The 18,475-nt window shown below is 52.6% G+C and overlaps 1 protein-coding gene across 2 annotated transcripts in view; it reads left to right on the top strand.

Moving 5' to 3' along the window:
- ACOX3 (acyl-CoA oxidase 3, pristanoyl) overlaps positions 1-18,190 on the top strand; it is a 28,852-nt gene extending 10,662 nt beyond the window's left edge. For both annotated transcript variants that reach the window (XM_080936192.1, XM_080936193.1), the window contains exons 8-18: positions 2,533-2,629; positions 4,152-4,334; positions 5,637-5,759; positions 7,047-7,167; positions 9,295-9,417; positions 9,867-9,980; positions 11,688-11,803; positions 12,789-12,963; positions 13,555-13,622; positions 14,286-14,372; positions 16,439-18,190. In XM_080936192.1, coding sequence (XP_080792318.1) covers positions 2,533-2,629; positions 4,152-4,334; positions 5,637-5,759; positions 7,047-7,167; positions 9,295-9,417; positions 9,867-9,980; positions 11,688-11,803; positions 12,789-12,963; positions 13,555-13,622; positions 14,286-14,372; positions 16,439-16,558 — 1,327 coding nt within the window. In that variant the 3' untranslated portion in view covers positions 16,559-18,190. The remainder of the gene's footprint in view (positions 1-2,532; positions 2,630-4,151; positions 4,335-5,636; positions 5,760-7,046; positions 7,168-9,294; positions 9,418-9,866; positions 9,981-11,687; positions 11,804-12,788; positions 12,964-13,554; positions 13,623-14,285; positions 14,373-16,438) is intronic.
- The last annotated feature ends 285 nt before the right edge of the window (positions 18,191-18,475 follow it).

Below are 18,475 nucleotides of genomic sequence, written 5' to 3'. Positions count from 1 at the left end.
CCAGCTTTCATGCTTAGCCCTCAAGGAACTTGCTGAGGGAGAGGAGGCCTTCCTGCCTTCCCCTGAGGCAGTGTGTACAGGCTCCACCCAGCTCCAAGATGCCTGGCCCACTGCACTTAGGCCCCTCTCTTCCCACAAGGTAACTCACGACTGTGGAAGTGGCCAAAATAGGGTGTCCCAAAGCTGTGTCCTGTGCTCTGTCTAGTGCGTTTGCCCACCTCAGTTCTGTGTGTATTTGGGCTCTTAGAGTCACCTTGAGCAACTGTTGTGACTAGCTTCTAAGACCAGCCACCTCCAGAGAGAGAGAGAATCCTGACCTGGGCCAGGGACTTCCCAGGCTCTGATGGACACTCATGTCTAGCTATTACCAGAATGCTGGGGCAGGACCAAGAGAGGTCTCAAGCTCTGCAATCAAGTAATAGGCAGTATGGAGGGGGTTAGAAGCACCAATACCTAGCAGTCCAAGCTTAAGAAGAAGGATCAGGGCTCAGAAACCACAGAGATGTCATTCCCTCTGTTAAGGGCTCTGTGTGCAGCCTGCAGGTACCCGTGGCTTGTGCTGGTTGCTCATTAAAGCCATCTGAATAACGTTGCAACATCACAGAGAGCTTGTATTTGGCCCCGTCACAGCAGCTCCTGACTTTTAAAGAATGGGTCGTCCCCTGGGTTACATCTCACAGGCATCAAATTCTACTTACAGGAGTAGGGAGAGAGGTGTGGCAAAGGCCTGGCTGAGAGTCACCATGAACACGCCGTGGTGGGGCCACCTGAACAGCTGTTCCAGCAAAGCAGAGGCCAGGCTGATCCTGAGTGTCTTGGACCTAAGTCCTTAGCTGATTAAACTAAGCTTCCTGCTGTCACTGACCGTAGGCCACCAGCAGAGGACGCCAGAGCTCCAGAGCTGAGTGGCTGCTCTGCCTCAACTCCAGGAGCAGCAGCATAAGTTAGTGAGCTTTTGGACTGGGGACCGGTTCTGAGTTAGCTTTTGTTGTTTTGAAACCTGTTGTGAGTGTTTAGGAATCCCGTGGAGTCAGCTGCATGGATAACTTTCGACTAAGCGTTCTAATGATGAGGTTCTTTCCCGGGGACTCTTTGAACCCAAATCTCAATGTACCCATAGTTCTTTTCATGATGGGGCCGGGCCTCTGGCCTGGGGAATCCTCCTGGACAAGGCTGAGAGGGAGCCCCAGAATGAGGATCTGCACCAGGTGGGGGTTGGCTGGTGGTTGCTGGAGGGGGCCTCCAGGGAAGGAAGTTGCAGCAGGAGACAGGGGTAGAATTTATTGCAACACGCACCCCCTCTATACCCTTCCAACATACCTGTCACATTCATACCACATGCCTCAAGTTGTATACATGCCTTGTGTCATCCACACATGCTTACAGCACTCTCCATAACCCCCTACTCTATCCTTCTCCACACCACATGCCTCATGCCATACAGATATCCCATATCACTGTCCTGTAATTCACACGCACAAGCACATACACACACACACCCACACACACCAAAGCCTCCTCAACACCCTCCCCACCAATTCGTATTCCCCCCCATACACTTGAAGCTCTGCATGCCCCATGTTACACACATATATCCCATGTTACAGATATGTGCATATGCCTTGTGCTGGATACCCCTTGTGTCACAATTTGCTGTACACACATCCCCTGGCCTTTGGAGACCATAATTCGAGTGTGCCAAATAGCTCGCCGGCTGGACCCAGCTGACTTTTCTGTGGATATAAAAGTGACCCAAAGACAATCTGTGAGGCTTAAACTAGAGCAGAAACGAGAAACACAAGAATATGTTCAGACTTGTTCTACCTCGGTGGCAAAAAAAAGGTGAAGATTTTCCACTCCTTAAAAAGCCTGCTTTCCGTTGACAAAATTGTACTTGAAAAGCATTCCTTGGCTTTCAAGTAAACAGTTGGCACCAAGGCTGGGTTTCCTTAAAAATAGGGCATTGCGTGCAGCCTGACTTTTCCTAGCTGTTCAGGGGAAGAGACTGGACTACAGGTTCTTCTATTTCACTTAGCATTTGCTTGTTTGTTTCTGTTTTGTTTTTGAGACGGTTTTACCGTGCAGCCCTGGCTGTTCTGGAACTCACACTGTAGACCAGGCTGGCCTCGAATTTGCAGAGATCTACTGCCTCTGCCTCCCGAGTGCTGGGATTAAAGGTGCACACCACCACTGCCAGCTTGACTTAGCGTTCGAAACCGCCATCAGCTGGCTGTGTCCCTCTGTCCTGGGGATCAGTGGTGTCAAGTTTTAGAAGCAGTCCCTGCCCTCCTGTCAGTGGTGTGCAACCCTTGCTGTGCACAGGCAGTTGGTGGGTGTGGAGCTTCTTTTTGTCAGGGGCACGAGAGCCCCCAGCCATGATGGTCTGCAAATGGCCCCATCATACTCATGCTCCTTGTTTTGGGGGGTGATGCTACCTTCAGCTGCTCTTGGGGAGAAGAGGAAAGCTCAGGAACCATGTGACAGGCTCCTAGAGGACTTGCTTGGTGGAAACCTACCTTTTCTCCTGCACAGATTCGCCATGTTCCACAAAGTTCGAATTCCTCGACAGAACCTGCTGGACCGGACCGGGAGCGTCACCGCTGAGGGCACTTACAACAGTCCCTTCAAGGTACCAGTGGGCTGTGGGTCTCTGCAGACAGAACTTCAAATGTGTCTGTTCCTGTGGTGTTTAAGGCCACCCCAGGAACAGCTAGCTGGTCCTGGGACTATCACACAACTCTCTTGGTTGGGTTTGGTGTCCTCAGCAGAGAAGGGACCTAGCCAGTGTTGGGGGGAACAAGGGTGGCCTGGATCTGGCAGCATTTTCTAGCTATGCCTGGATATCCATGACTGCTTGGGTAGGGGGCTGCTCTCCCACAGCATACAGAAGAAACCTATCTTGGCTACTATTCCTGTGATATGACACCATAATCAAGGCAACTTAGAAAAGAGAGTGTTTAAGTTGGAACATGCAGTTTCAAAAGGTTAGAGTCTGTGGCTGCAGAGAAAAGGCGTGGCAGCAGGAAGAGCTGGGGGCTCACATCTTGATTCACAAGGCAGGAACGGCGAGTCTTTTGGAACCCCAAAAGCCTACCCTCCTTTGACACTTCACCTAGCAAGGCCATCCTTCCCAAACAGTTCCACTTACAGTATTCAACCGTGAGCCTATGGGGGCCATTTTCATTCATAATGCCACAGAAGGGTCATGTACAAAGCTGTATATGGTAACAATTGAGAGCGTTAAGGGATGAACCGTGGGGCGGCCCGCAGCTCTAGGGAGTGGTGAGCACACAGACAGTTGGCTGACCCTGAGAACGGGGCTCCGGGAAGGACACTCCCCAGACAACCCTCACCCTTTGCCTGGTGGGAAAACAAGAATGAATTCTGCAGAGTTACTTGAGAGAAATTAGCCCTGTGAGTGAAGAAGCCACTCAGGACACACAGTAATAAGACAGCCGGTTAAAATTTACCATGAAGTGAAAGGCTTGATGGGGGGATAAGATCATTAGAGGATTCAGAAATCCTGCTTCTGATACGGGTGAATAACCACCATCATTACCTTGATGACTCGGGTGCGCCAATGAGTTTGAACATTTTTAATACCAACACAGCTGTCCTCTCTACATGAGAGTGTGACAGATGTCCCCTGTCTGGAAGAGTGACATGCACATGACATCTTATTTTGGAGGAAGGACCCAAACAGTATCCGCAGAGCAGCAGCAGGGGGAGGGGAGCAAGGACACCTGGCTGTCCCAAAGCACCACTGAGGCCCCTCCCCACCCCGAGCACAGCTTCTGTCAAACATAGTAAAGGGCAGGATAGATGTGGCGTTGACACCAGTGGCTGGAACACTGTCCCCAGGGGCTCTGCAGCTGGGGTCCAAGGAGCCAGTGCACCAGCAGGGTGCCTGGTGGATGCAGAGCCCCATGCTGGACCACCCTTGCATCTGGAAGGTGATCATCTAGGAAAAGGCAGGGCACAGCGCCCTCAGGTGGCCAAGGAAGAAGAGCCCACTCAGTTGAGCCACAGTACCTACCCAAAGTTCCCTCCTTGGGTAGCTGGGAGCCCTCTCTTCTCAGTACATCTGAGTGTACACCTTCTTCTTTGGGACATTCTCTGACTGACGCATGACAGCTGTTTTTCTTCCCCAGGATGTCCGACAGCGTTTGGGAGCATCGTTGGGCAGCCTGTCCTCAGGGCGCATCACCATCATTAGCATGTGTGTGGTCAACCTGAAGCTGGCCGTGTCCATAGCTATCCGATTCTCGGCCACGCGGTGTCAGTTTGGACCCACGGAGAAGGAAGAGATTCCTGTTCTTGAATATCCTCTGCAGGTACTGGCTGTCGCATCATTTTCTGTTTTCTGCTCTTCTTGGCCCTGGGGAATTAGTGAGAGTTCTCGGGGACTGCCCTGAGAACAGGACAGTGGGCAGGCATGCACCTGCTGGGCATCGAGGCCTTGGGGTAGCTTTTAATTTCAAAAGCTCATGTATGCTCAAAAGGAGGCACACGGGAGGAGGAGAGCCGGGACTCGGGTGGCAGGTACAAACCTGCTGAATGTGCAGATGGGTCACCCTGCTTTGGAAGGGGATGCTGTTCTGGATCAGGCTACAGTCTTTAGCTCATCCGTCCCATCCCCAAGAAATGGCCCCGAGGAAGCCATTTAAACACTGTGGCATTTAAAGCAGTAGAAGGGACATCCAGCCTCGTCATCCTCAGAGCACAGAGGCCATGAGTAGAAAGAGGCGGGTCACAGCCACCTCCTGAGCCCCAGCCGGAGTCTCACTGCTTGTCCTGCTCAAGTGCCCTTTGCAGCCAGAGGGGGCAGACACGGCCCCTCTTTATGGGCACAAGGGACAGATTGGTGACCTGGTTGCTATATCTGTCTTAGGCCTTGTGCCAAGTGCTACATAAGCAGGTGTTTGAGTGACAGGCAGAGGGAATGAGACAGAATCGCCCTTTCTCTTTACTTCCGCCTTATGTTGGCAGTGAGCTTTTCCTGTCCAGGAAGTGAATATTGAAATAGTGTCTCACCATGCCCGGATAGCCCATGTGCCTGGCTATCATCCCTGTTCCTCACTGTGACAACATATTGACTACTCCAGGTGCCCGGGGAAGTCCAGTGGTTAAGGAGCTCCAACCTGGGTCGTCACTGGGTGCTGGCACTTCCTAAGGGGCTGTGGTGGGCTGACAGAGGTGGCACGTGGAAAGATGTGGTGTCTGACACTCTGGACATTTGGAGCAGTCATGGTGGTGGCTCCACCTGTATCCTCCAATCCAGCCATCTCTCTTCATCCGTTTGTCTACCCAGCAGTGGGTGCATGCTGTGTGTCAGGCGCTGGTGTGTGAGTTCCCCCCCCACCCCAGGGTGATTGATAACCTTTTATGGGTTCAAGACATATGGCTTGGTGGTTTAAAGCACTCGCTGCTCTTCCAGAGGACCTGGGTTTGATTCTCAGCACCCATGTGGCACCTCACAACCATCTGTCACTTCAGCTTCTGGAGAATTGTGACCGCCTTGAGTCCCAGGCACACATGAAATGCATATATGTAATACATGCAGGCAAAACGTTCATACACATTGAATAAAAGTCAGCCACTCTGGGTGCCTGTTGTGCGTCTTGTTTTTCCCTCAGCAATGGCGCCTACTTCCGTATCTGGCAGCTGCCTATGCCTTGGACCACTTCTCTAAGACAATCTTCTTGGACCTGATGGAGCTACAGCGTGGCCGGTACAGTGGGGCCAACAGCGACAGGCAGGTGAGACATCTGTTTTACTGTTGCCAAGGTTGAGCAGCCCTATTTCAGCTCCGAGGCCAGACAAAAGCAGCTCGCTGTCGGAACAGTCTGTATGAATTCTTTCAGCTGTCCCACCAGCTTGGGGTTCAGCTTGCCCAATGACTTGCAGTTCGGGCTGTGTCCATCGCCCCATATCTGGGGGATAGATGTGCTGGCAGAACAGAACTCACAGCTTCTTTTGAGAGCATGATGGCGTTCACATTCTACATTGCCACCCTCGGAGGATGTCTCAGCTCTTCTTGCCTTTTCATAAACAGCCCCACAGAGGTCTGGATCTGTACCCCGAGTTGACAGCTCAGGTTTTGTGCCGGCAATGAGCATGCATCTCCCCTGAGCCATCTGCTCTGTATGAGGATGTCCATTGCTGGTTTCTCTGTAGATATGGGGTTGGTATGTGTCCCCTCCTTGTGCTACCCCTGACAGATGTCAATCAAAAGACAGGGGTCTAGAAGCAGGTTAGTGTTGCAGTCTGGGGCTGCATACTCGGTCTTAAACCACCTGTCAGATGAGCCTTATTGGGATGCCAGTGCAGATCTGGGATGAGAGCTGGAATGTCGAATGTAATGGCACAGTTTCCTTAGAGGAACAGGCTATTGAGGGGTACTGCTGAGATGAAGGGGCCAAGTGTGCTTCCTGACCTGTTGATGACATAGTTCTCCCGTTCCTCTTCTTTCTGAAACCCTGTGATGAAACCCAGCCAGGCACCATGGCAGCTGAAACTCTCCTTAGCTGAGACAGATGCTAAATGGATCATTTTATGTAGCAGGCATTGCACCCAGTGAAGTAGAGAAGAGGGTGTATATGAAACAGATGTGAGTTTCAGGAAAGAAGGCCCCAGGAGTGTCTTGGTGCCAAGCCATCACCAAACACCTGCATGACCATGGTCCTCAGAGGGCAGCACTGTCTCCAGCGCTGTGCCAGTCTGTGCCCCTGCTGACCTTGCGGCAGATGGTCATGTGCACTACATGTCCATGAACTTGGTAGGAGCCAAGTCTAATAGGCCTTCTCCAGCAGTTGGTGCCCACGGCGGTTACGCTGCCCTCAGAGGCGTTTCCACACAGAGTCGGGGTCACTTATTTTCATGGTGCAAACCTTGCAATGAAGCACATCCATCTCGTCTGTTTTCCTGTGCTTCCTAACCCCCTTTCACCATAGCTGGGCTTCCTTTCTTTGAACACTAGTGCTGAGGCTGGGGCCTGACTTGCAGTGCCAGTCAGTCTTAGCTTCTTACTGGGTTCTCCCCCACAGGCAGAACTCGGACGTGAGATCCACGTGCTGGCATCAGCTGGCAAGCCCCTGGCCTCGTGGACAGCCCAACGTGGAATTCAGGAGTGCCGTGAGGCGTGTGGGGGACACGGCTATCTGGCCAGTAAGTTTGGGTTAGTTTGGGGGAGTTTCTCATCCTCAGTCCTCCCATGGGCTACCAGCCCAGGGTCCCACAAAGTGCAGCCTATTTTTTCTGATAAGGTTTTACTGGGACACAGCTGTACCCATTCATGTGCACACTTCCTCTCAGCCACACCCACTCAGACTCACACTTCCTCTCAGCCACACCCACTCAGGCTCACACTTCCTCTCAGCCACACCCACTCAGGCTCACACTCCCTCTCAGCCACACCCACTCAGACTCACACTTCCTCTCAGCCACACCCACTCAGGCTCACACTTCCTCTCAGCCACACCCACTCAGGCTCACACTTCCTCTCAGCCACACCCACTCAGACCCACACTTCCTCTCAGCCACACCCACTCAGACCCACACTTCCTCTCAGCCACAGCCACTCAGACTCACACTTCCTCTCAGCCACACCCACTCAGACCCACACTTCCTCTCAGCCACAGCCACTCAGACTCACACTTCCTCTCAGCCACACCCACTCAGACTCACACTTCCTCTCAGCCACACCCACTCAGACTCACACTTCCTCTCAGCCACACCCACTCAGACTCACACTTCCTCTCAGCCACAGCCATTCAGGCTCACACTTCCTCTCAGCTATGCTCACTCAGGCTCACACTTCCTCTCAGCTGTGCTCACTCAGACTCACACTTCCTCTCAGCCATGCTCACTTAGACTCACACTTCCTCTCAGCTATGCTCACTCAGGCTCACACTTCCTCTCAGCCACACCCACTCAGACCCACACTTTCTCTCAGCCATACCCACTCAGACTCACACTTCCTCTCAGCCACACCCACTCAGGCTCACACTTCCTCTCAGCCACAGCCACTCAGGCTCACACTTCCTCTCAGCCACACCCACTCAGACTCACACTTCCTCTCAGCCACAGCCACTCAGACTCACACTTCCTCTCAGCCACAGCCACTCAGGCTCACACTTCCTCTCAGCCACACCCACTCAGGTTCACACTTCCTCTGGCTGTTTCCACTCTCCCCTAGCAGTGCTAGGTCCTTGTGTCAGAGAACTGAAATGTTTGCAGTCTGACCTGGCACAGGGCAAGTTCACCAACCCTGCCCTAGCCGGATCCCAGCATTTTCTGATGCCCCATGCTTCCTGGCCAAAATTTGGAATAATGAGGAAGTATGAAATGTGTGTGATCACAGCATGAATTTGAGTGGAATTAGCAAGTTATTTCAGTGTGACATTTAGCAGATGCTTTGTAGGAAACTAGCAGTAGTTTTAATGTAGAACTGAAACTTGGATAAGAAGAGCCTTTCTTATACTGAGCATTGCATCCCGAATATACCTGGTACATGACTTTGAGTACATGGTCAAGTCAGCGCCTGGTGTGGTCTCCATGGTAACTGTGCAGGTTTCCCTCACTAGACCCTCAGCTTTCTTATTAGAAGAAGGTAGAACTATATGCACAACATATAGGTTCTTCCAAGGAGTCAGTGCATATAAATGGTTAGAGGACCTGGCCTATAGCACAGTAGGCTCTCTGGTTTGACGTCAGATCTTTCCCAGGTCTTTATCTAGTGGGTTAGCTAGAGCACAGAGAGGCTTGACTGGCTCCTCTCTATCCACCTCAAAGAGAATGTTTTCGGTCAGACAAGGAAGGCTAAGAGACTGGTTTTGGACGTCACATTTGGTGACGTGAATGCAGACCCCAGGACAGTGGTGTCAACATGGGAGCCATGTCAGAGTTAGAAATCGCCTCTTAAAGGGTTCATTTAGTCTCATGTCCTGTCCCTGGAGTGGTCTCCGCACTTGGCAGGTTGACTCTGTGTGTGTGTGTGTGTGTGTGTGTGTGTGTGTGTGTGTGAGAGAGAGAGAGAGAGAGAGAGAGAGAGAGAATAAATACACTGCTGTTAGTTAATACCAACAGGCAGGAAGGTGACAATTCTTTACTGCCCCCAACTCTGCTGAATGTTCATGTGACATCCCACAGCTTTCCCGGGAGGTACCTTTTCTTCCTAAGGATGTGGGCCAAGGGAGCAGGGAAGCAAGAGAACACTTCCTGCCCCTGCTGGGCGGGGCTATGGGAGGGACACCTCTCAGAGCATCTTGAGTGACACCATGGCGGTTTTTACAGTGAACCGGCTTGGTGACCTCAGAAATGACAACGATCCAAACTGTACCTATGAAGGTGACAACAGTGTCCTGCTGCAGCAGACTAGCAACTACCTGCTCAGCCTCCTGGAACATCCTCTCCAAGGTAGGCACCTCTGTGGGAGGCTGAGCTTAGTGGGGAGCGGGATGCTCTCAGGCTCTGGGGCTTCCAAGCTTGTGGTCAGATGTGTCCTCAAGCCAGGCATGGTAGTGTAGTCCCATAAGTAGCCCAGGAGCCAAGGTGAGAGCATCTCAAGTTAGAGGGCTACTGAACAAGACACTCAGGCAGTGGTGACAAATACCTTTAATCCCAGCACTTGGCAGAGACAGGAAGGCCTGTCTTGAAGCCCCCCCCCCCCAAAAAAGGCACTGCCTCAAAATAAAAATGTGGGTATCTGCAGGGTGGATGAAGATCAGCATTTGGTGGCAGAGGAGCTTCCTAGTTCAGGCCAGCCAAGTAGGGGTGCCTAGCCAGAGATGGATGAGCTAGCAGGCCAGGCTCTGTGGGTGGGGACTTCTTGTCTTTCTCCAAAGTCATAAGAGTGTGTGCCCTAGACGGAGTTCACTTCACAAGCCCTCTCAAGACGCTGAACTTTCTGAAGGCCTATCCTGGAATCTTGGGCCAGAAGTTCATGGGTTCCAGCAAGGCCGACTGGTTGGATTCAGCAGGTACTAACCTTCTCCCCTCCATTTCCCTGTGCCTATCCCCAGGCTGCGGGACTGAAGCACATAGGCCGGGGTGACAGTTCGCAGGGACTGGTGCTTTCCTGGCTTGCAGTATTTCCTTGATTTTGTTGCCATACGTAATTCTTGGGAAGGTCCATGGGACACCCACTTTTCCTGTCGCCCATGACTTGATTCTCGGGGAGGACCTGGCAAGCTATGAGCCACATGACCTAAGAATGAGTGGGCGTCACTCCAGCCTCGCCTGCAGTCTCCAGAAGTCGATGAGGGTTTTTGACATGCTGAGGATGACGTTTAAGGCTCATGGATGAGCATCAGGCAGCCCTGGATCCTGTCCTGGGCTGTCTTAGTTCTGAGAGTACCAGAACACCACTGTTTCACAGTGCAGAAGACATCCAGCAACAAGTTATCCTTGCTTCTTCCTGATCCTGGGGCTTCCAGGCACCCACCCTGTATGACTGTAACACTCCACCCTCTGCTTGTGTTGTCTCAAGATATCCTCTTTGTCTTTGAATAAGGACCCTTGTCACAGGAGTTGAGGCCTGCTCCATCCCAGGGTGATCTCACTTTGTTACCTACAACTTCTTCCCACCCGATAGGCCCTCTTAAAAAGGAAAGTCATAAATTCCAGGGCTCTGAACCTGGTAGAGATTTGGGATGCACCTGCCTGCACCATACCTGGAAAGACCCTGAGGAGGGTATACCACCCCATCCCCATCCCTGGCTCACCTGCTTCTTGGAACACCTATGGCTGAAGTCACAGTAACCTGCCTTCCCACTCAGCTCTCTATGCACAGTTGCATGGTCATGTCCTGTGTGTCCATGGATGAGCCACTAGACCTCTCTGAGCCTGTGAGGTGGATTTGCCTGTCTTTTTAATGGGCTTCTCAGTTGAGCCGTGAGGATATCACAGCCTGATAGTTCATGGCATTATTTCCCTGGGAATAGGCTATGTGAAACCAGAGGCCCAAACTAGTTGTGACCAGACCCCTATTTTCTCCCCAGGGGCTGAGCCATGGCCAGCTGCCTAGCAGAGGTCCCCTTGCTCCTTGTCCCTGAAACCTGCAAGTCCTTTGGACTTAGGTCTTTTCCCCTGAATGTGGGGTGTGGAGGGCCTGGACTTCGACATATATCTGGTCGGAACCCAGTTCCCATCCAAGGCTGTGTGTCTCTCGTTAGTGTCCTGTGTCCTGAGCAGTGTGGGAAGTCTGCTCAGCTGTAGCAGGGAGGATGAGCAGGCAAGGTGCCAGCAACCCATCCCTGGCCCTCCTCCTCCCTGTAGCCGGCTGTCTGCAGCCAGTGAGAGCTGCAGGGAGCATTGTGCCAGAGTGAGGCCTTGGCAGGGCAAGTGCCAACCTACAGCCCCCAGGCTGAGGATGGAATGCAGGTGCCTGCTCTTTCAGCCCCCAAAAGAGTAGCCACTGTGTCTTAGCTGGTTCCAAGCGGCTCTGTGATCTGCTATTTCAAAGCTGTGATGACTGTATGGGAATTACACGGACCCTGTCAACTCCACATGGTAAAGGGCCTCAGACAGCTACTCTCTGACTGGGATCCCTGTCTGCAAAAACAACCCCTCCTCTGCCATCCTCATGAAGACCAGCAGGGTACACATGGCCTGTGGTGCTGTCTGCCCAGGGTTACATATGTGGCAGTAGATGCTCTCAGCTGTTTCTTGTCTCCCCCCCCCCCAAGCCCCCCTGGCAGCCTACCGTTGGCTTGTTTGCTACCTGCTCCGAGAGAGTCATCAGAGATACTGTCAAGAGAAAAAGTCCAGAGGCAGTGACTTTGAAGCAAGGAACAACAGCCAGGTAGGTCTGTTTCAGAGTCTACATCTGTCCTGTGTGGGACAGTGTCTGTTTGGGAAAGTCAGCACCTTGGCAGCCCCCACCCTTGCACCACAGAGTGTTGGTACTAGCCTTGGTGCCTGTGGGAGAGATGAAGGATGCTATAAACACACTTGGCTGTGCCAAGTGGTGGCTGCTGGAAAAAAATAAACAAACCAGCAATAGCCAGCCGGAGTAGGGTGTTTGTTGTAAGGACATGGACGACGCCATCTTTATTGTACCTTGGTTGGAACGGGCTGTAGTACTTCATACTCTCAGCCCTCCTGGCTTGGTATCTTCTCTCAGAAGCAGCACATACGCTCGGACTCACAGTCGAGCAACACGGACGTGGATCTCAAATCCTCTGGGTTTAAAAGTTCTATTGAGGCAGTGCGTTGGGGGCAGGGAGAGATGTGCTGGCAGTCACCAGCAGCCGGTTTGGGTATCAGAGAAGGCCACCGAAAGGGTCTTGGGTGACTAACCTCCCTAGGGAGGTGATCTGTCTATGGCTAGAGGGAAACTTGCAGGGCTTGCAGCTACTCAACAGTCTCACACATGGTGCAGGAATAGGGGGGAGTTTGTATTTCAGAAACCCTCAAGAACAGTGAAGCATTAGCCCTGTCCACTAGGACCTGTGTTCCGTCATCCCCAGCTACAGAAGAGGACAGGCCCTGTGCACTGGAACCACTCACAGAGCATGGGCTGGGCATGGGGCCAAGGGGAAGTGGGCCTCCTTGGAGCGTGTGTATGCCATAGCTTCTTTTCACAGGGCTTAGCCTCACTCAGAGATCCTTTTCGTGGGTGCCACCCCGTGTCCCCATGTTGCTTAGCCTCACGGTACTGACCTAGAATTAGTGTTCCCAGATGGACCTCAGTCTCCAGTCCCCTGAAGTCCCTCCTCGCAGGAGACCTAGTTATAGAGTTGTTTGATTGGCTGCCTCCAGCACACCAGGCCTCTGTCCTGTTGCAGGTATATGGCTGCCGGCCCCTGGCCCTGGCCTTCATGGAGCTCACGGTGGTGCAGCGGTTCCACGAGCACACACGCAGCTCCAGCGTGCCTCCGTCTCTGCGGACTGTGCTTGGGCGGCTCAGCACACTCTATGGCCTGTGGTGCCTGAGCCAGCACATGGCTCTGCTCTACCGAGGTGAGGCTGCTACTTGGACCACTGTCTGAGAAGGTACCTTTCTCTTTGGCGAAAAACCATCCTAAAGGTGGTTCCTGCCATCAGCACATTCCCAGCTGCACAGACCACTGTTGAGATTCTACAGGAAGGCTGCTGTGAGCTTGGTCCCTTACTCTGTCCCCTGGTAACTTCAGAGGCCTACATGCCCCATGCCCCATACACTATAGCCCTATAACCCTCTAGGCCACCAGCCCCCCTCACATCCATCTGGAGTGTATCTGGGCACCCATGTGGTCTGATGGTAGCACCTACCTACCTGTGTATCCCTTGGTCCCTGTGGTGGGACCCCACTCAGCTCCAAGTCTTAGGGCCTTGCCTCTCTCATGGCTCTTTAGCCAGGCCTGACACATGTCCCGGGAGGTGGGGGTAGGGGACAGGGAACCTCAGATCTGGAACTAGCATGCTTCTTCCCAGACATTACAGTAGACTGGTTAGTGCTGTGATCCCCAGATAATCTCTGTCTAAGAGGCTTAATGGGGCTAAGTGGAAAAGCCATTTCTGATGTATTGTGGCCACAGGGCTGAGGAGTATGTGACAAGGCTGTGCTTGCAGGTGGCTACATTTCTGGGGAACAAACAGGAAGAGCAATGGAGGACGCTATCCTGACGCTGTGTGTGCAGGTGAGGCATGCCGTCTTCGTTGGGAATCCTCTCTGTTCGTACTGTGCAGCCCCTACCATCACCTTGAGGCTCTCCACTTAAGCTCTGCCACCACCCAGTCGTTATTAAACTTCAGTGTGCTTGGCAGGAGTTTTCTGAAGGGGAAAAAAAAAATTGTATGCATTTCAAGAAAGTCCTTGGGCGTCTCCACAACAGATTACCCTGTGGGGCTTAATAATAGTCTGTGTGAGGAAGCAGGGGTCATGGAACCACCACCTCAGCTGCAAGTGTGATAGATTTTGCAGGAGCTCAGGGGCACTTTCTGCCCCTGTGGCTTCTGGATTTCCTTTCCAGCTTCAGAAAAGCAGTTCCGCAGTTTGGCCATGGGCTGAGGAAGAGCCTCAGGGGATGCGCTAACAGGCTGCACTCATCACAGCCGCCAGCTTCCCAGCCGGCCACAACAACAAATGCTGGCTGTCCAGAGCCAATGGCGACATGGCAGAAGTATGCAAACACACACCCAGGGAATCCATAACCCAGACCGGGGAGGCCTCAGAGCGCTCGTGCCTGCCTGCTCAGGTTTCCAGTGCACTGTAGCAACCAGTCCCAGGCCTCTGTTACTCCACGGTGTTGCCCTGGAGACTGGAGGGCGTCGCCAAGTGGACGGACTTTGTTTCCCAACAGCTGAAAGACGACGCGGTGGCCTTGGTGGACGTGCTTGCCCCTTCGGACTTTGTTCTGGGCTCCCCAATTGGCAGAGCTGACGGTGAGGTAAGGGGAAAGCCTCCTGTGGCCACTGAGGCTTGGCTGGAGTCTATGTGGGTCCTAAGGTAATGAGCAGTCTTGGGTGCCTTCCTGGAAATTGTCACACTTGGGGAGCTTTCTGGGGGACAAGAGAAATCAGTTGGTATGGAAACTCTTTGCCACTGCAGCTCTGTGTCTTGACATAACAGCTGCCATTAGCCACCCTGGCCTGGTCTTTCTGGTTAGACGTTACCTCAGCTGCTTGGTCTATTTTTAAAATCTTTGCATCTTCAAGTTCTCCTCTGCCCTGCCCTCCAACTCCAGTCGACTACCCCTTGACCATCCCAACTGTGGGGCCATTGCCTCTCAGTGCCTACCTGTACGGACTCACAGCCCTTGTTTAACTTCCAGTGTCCCCTTGCTTCCAAATTCTAGAGTGGTTTATTCAACAGCAGGACACCCTAGAAGCTTCTTACTTCTTCTACCCCTGCTGCACTTCCCTGTCCTGTGTGACACCCCACCACAAGGTGCTGGCCATGTAGGGAGATGCTCACAGCTTGGTGTTCTTGCTACCTTTGGGGCTATACCCCCATTATTCTGGCAACATGACATCACAAGGTGTTTCTTTCAGCTTTTGTGCTTCAGGTCTGATAGTTGTACAATGTGGGACAGGTTTAATCTACCCACCCCAGGGCCATGGTGGCCTCAGACAACACGCTGGACTCAGTGCTTCACAAGCCTGTGAGGGTCTGTCTGAACCCTGAGATTGGCACACTCAGACTGATGTGCATTGTGGTGGGCACGCAGGGAGCAGAGCCAGAGCTGGGCGGAGAGTTCCCAGATGCATCAGGAGCATGCACAGGAAGGGCGGATAGCCCATGGGGCATGTACCATACAGCTTTTTTGATCAGAGCCTAAGGTGCAGAGAAACCTGCTATGTGGTCCATGCACACAGAGCCAGCTGTGGACGGAGACCTGGGTCCTGTTAGAACTGAGTGACAAGGAACTTGAGTGTGAAGAGAGCACTGAGGAGGATGGCTTGCCTCACTTGGGTCTCCCCAAGCAGATTGGCCTCTCAGGCATTTGCAAGTAGGACCTTCATTGTAGGACCTCCACATACAGGGGCCTATTGCCTGCAGAAGGAACTGGAGCACATGTTCTCTGGTCAAGCAATGCTAGAGGTGGAGAGGAGCTGTCCCTGGATGGACAGGGACTTGCGTTTCTGATTGCTGCAGCTCAGTCCCTGTCAGTGAGGACTGCCGGGTGGGATGACTGCATGCACCCTCTCCTCAGCCTACGGAGGAGATGTGCTTCCCAGGCTCTCGCAGCAGACGTTGCTTCAGGAGTGCAAATTCAGCTGGGGATCTGTGTACTAGTCCGGAGGCAGTGCAGCGCTCAGTACCGTGGAACGTGGGCAAGCAGTCCAGGTCTGCTGGGCAGGAGGGCAGCTTCATGGCATGGGGCCATCTGAGCCATCTGTTCTGTTGTGGCTCTGCCCTAGCTAACTCTGCCCAAGGTGTCCATGTCTGTGGCAGGTGTAGGCACCATGTCTGGCCAGGTGTGATCTGGGCCTGCCTCTTGGATAGCATCCATTCTGTCTTCCCCCGAGGAACTGAGACTAAGAACTCCTACGACTCCAGGGGGACCATCAGGGACCCAAGCCCCCAACCCTGCCCCAGCCTCCTGCTCTTCAGCCACACCTGGCTTGTGCATCCTGAGCTGTAGGGTAGATGGGGACAGGGCTCAGGGAAAACAGAACATGGCCTGGCAAATGTGGGGGGGTGGGAATGGGGGAAGGGTGCAAATGTAGGGCTGCCGTGGGCAGTGAGTTCCCAGGGAGGAAATATCCCAGAAGGGGATGGTTCCCATCACAAATGCTTTTATGGCACTTCATAATCAAATTTGCTTAATTACTTCCTACTGGAAAAATAAAAGGCGTGTATAAATTAAACATACATCATCATAACATTTTCTAAAAAGTGACAGTGGAGAATTTCCTGTCCTCAAGACAAGAGGGCATCTCACTGGCCACTTGTCCTCCGAGGACTCTGCTGTTCCCTGCCCTTCACCTCTACCTGGTGTGTCTCCCGCAGCTCTATAAAAACCTGTGGGCAGCTGTCCTGCAGCAGAGGGGTGTGCTGGAGCGTGCCGCCTGGTGGCCCGAGTTCACGGCCAACAGAGCTGTGGCCGACAGGCTGAAGTCCCAGCTGTAGATGCAGTTGGAGGGGCGGTTACAGCAGAAGTGGCTGATCCAGAGGCCTGCACCCAGACACGGAGCTCCAGCAGACACCCGGATGGATGCCCACACTGAAAAACACACTGAGCCTTCTCCTTGACCCTGGTCAGCCTGTCCTACCCACCCTCAAATGGGCTATTCGCAAGGGGTTTGCACAGTGTGTCTCTCTGAGGGCCTTGGGGTCTAACAAAGCATTTTGTAAGTGCTATCTCAGGGCTCAGAAAGGAAAGTCAAGTCAGGGCTCGGAACGAAAGCCTTCTGCTCAGGTGAACATTGGGATCTGTGGAAGATTTTCCGGATGCTCTCTTCTCTGCTGCTGTCTGATTCTTTAACCCTGCTGTGGGGCAGCCATAAGTTTACCCTCCACTTACCGCTCTGTACCGTGGACTGTCAGAGTGACGTCATTTGAAGATTTTTTTTGTGGGAAAATTTTGTTTTATTAACTCTCTTGTTGGCATCAGAAGTTTCCACTGAGGAAAGTGTTCCCACAAAGACATGCACCAGTCTGCTTACCACAGACACCCCACTGTGTCAGTAACTGCTTGGCAGTGGCTTTAGTCCTTTTGTTTCTAAATGCCTAGTGCCATCTGTTCCCACCAAGTGTCCCTCAGCAAATTTGCACACGGCATGACCCTGCTACACTGGCCATAGCCAGACCCTTGTGATTCTAAAAGGCACTTGTTACCATCCCTTCCTGCTGTAGGGAAGACCCACATCGTTAGCATTACTGATACCCCGGATGCCCCGATGCGTGCTGTGTCTGAGAGCCTCTCCACTACCTGTTCTTGGTCAGCCACCACAGCTGGCCAGCCCCCTCCCAGGGCCCCACCCCAGCCGAATGGCAGCCTGTCATCTGGAGTCTCTGTGGAACCTGAGGGTCATGTGCTCACAGATGATGCCCTCCACCTGGATCTATGGCTTTTCCCAACAATGAGGACTAGGTCTTAGGACCCCCTTGTGGGTCTGTGCCCTTCAATCCTGCTGTGCTATGGTCACCTCAGCTACCTGTTCACCTGAACATACTTTTGTGTGGGAGCTTGAGTATTGTCCTGTCTGATTGGAGACGGACTAGCATGTCACAGAAGTGTCCATGGTCAAAAGAGTGCTGCATTAAGATAAGTCCTATGATTCTCAGGGTCAGGCAGTCTGGCTGCAGAGCGCCCCCTGGTGGCCAAGGTGCCAACAGATTCAAATTATAGAAAAATGGACCATTATTGCCTCTGAGGGGAGAGTCAGTTTTCTTTTAAGAGTAAGTTAATCATGCTCCATTGCTTGCCCACACACTCAAGAGCATATGTGTGGCACAGAGTGAACTTGATGGCTCTTTTTTGTTTTGTATCGTGTACACATATATGTTTTCATATCTACTAGTTGGGTATGTCTTTGTCTCTGGACAACTAGATTTGGATGGGTCCTGTTAGCTTGCAGACATCACATGACTCCCAAGAATGAATCCTGGTCCCTGCTCCTGTGCATGCACACTCCCCCCCTTTGTCCTGAGGCTGAGGCAGGTGGCATGTGGAGGACGGGCAGAGGCCACATTATGAAAACAAACTTGTAAAGGTCCTGTAAAAATGAAACATTTGTAAACAGCAGGAAAGACTTGAATAATTGCAATAAAGTGTTAAAATTGAAGCCCTGTGTTCTCTTCTCCAGTCTCTGCCTGTAAAACCAGCGCCCACTCCTGGGTGCTGTTGGGCAATGGCAGAGTTCAAGGAAGGAAAACATGTTTCTGGTGACCTCACACCTCTGGGAGTAACTGCCACCTTAGACACAGAGCCTGCCCACTGTCCTTTGTTTGTGAAACTGTCAAGTTCCTTCCACCCAGGAGAGGTTGGAGCAGAGGGAGTGGCGTGTGCTGTGTGGTCCTCCCTGCACTCCCAAGGTTCTCCAT

Source organism: Micromys minutus (assembly GCF_963924665.1).
Source record: "Micromys minutus genome assembly, chromosome: 1".
In the NCBI taxonomy this organism is placed as follows: Eukaryota; Metazoa; Chordata; class Mammalia; order Rodentia; family Muridae; genus Micromys; species Micromys minutus.
The sequence above is the reverse complement of the archived record's forward strand: the minus strand, read 5'-3'. Positions and strand labels throughout refer to the sequence as shown.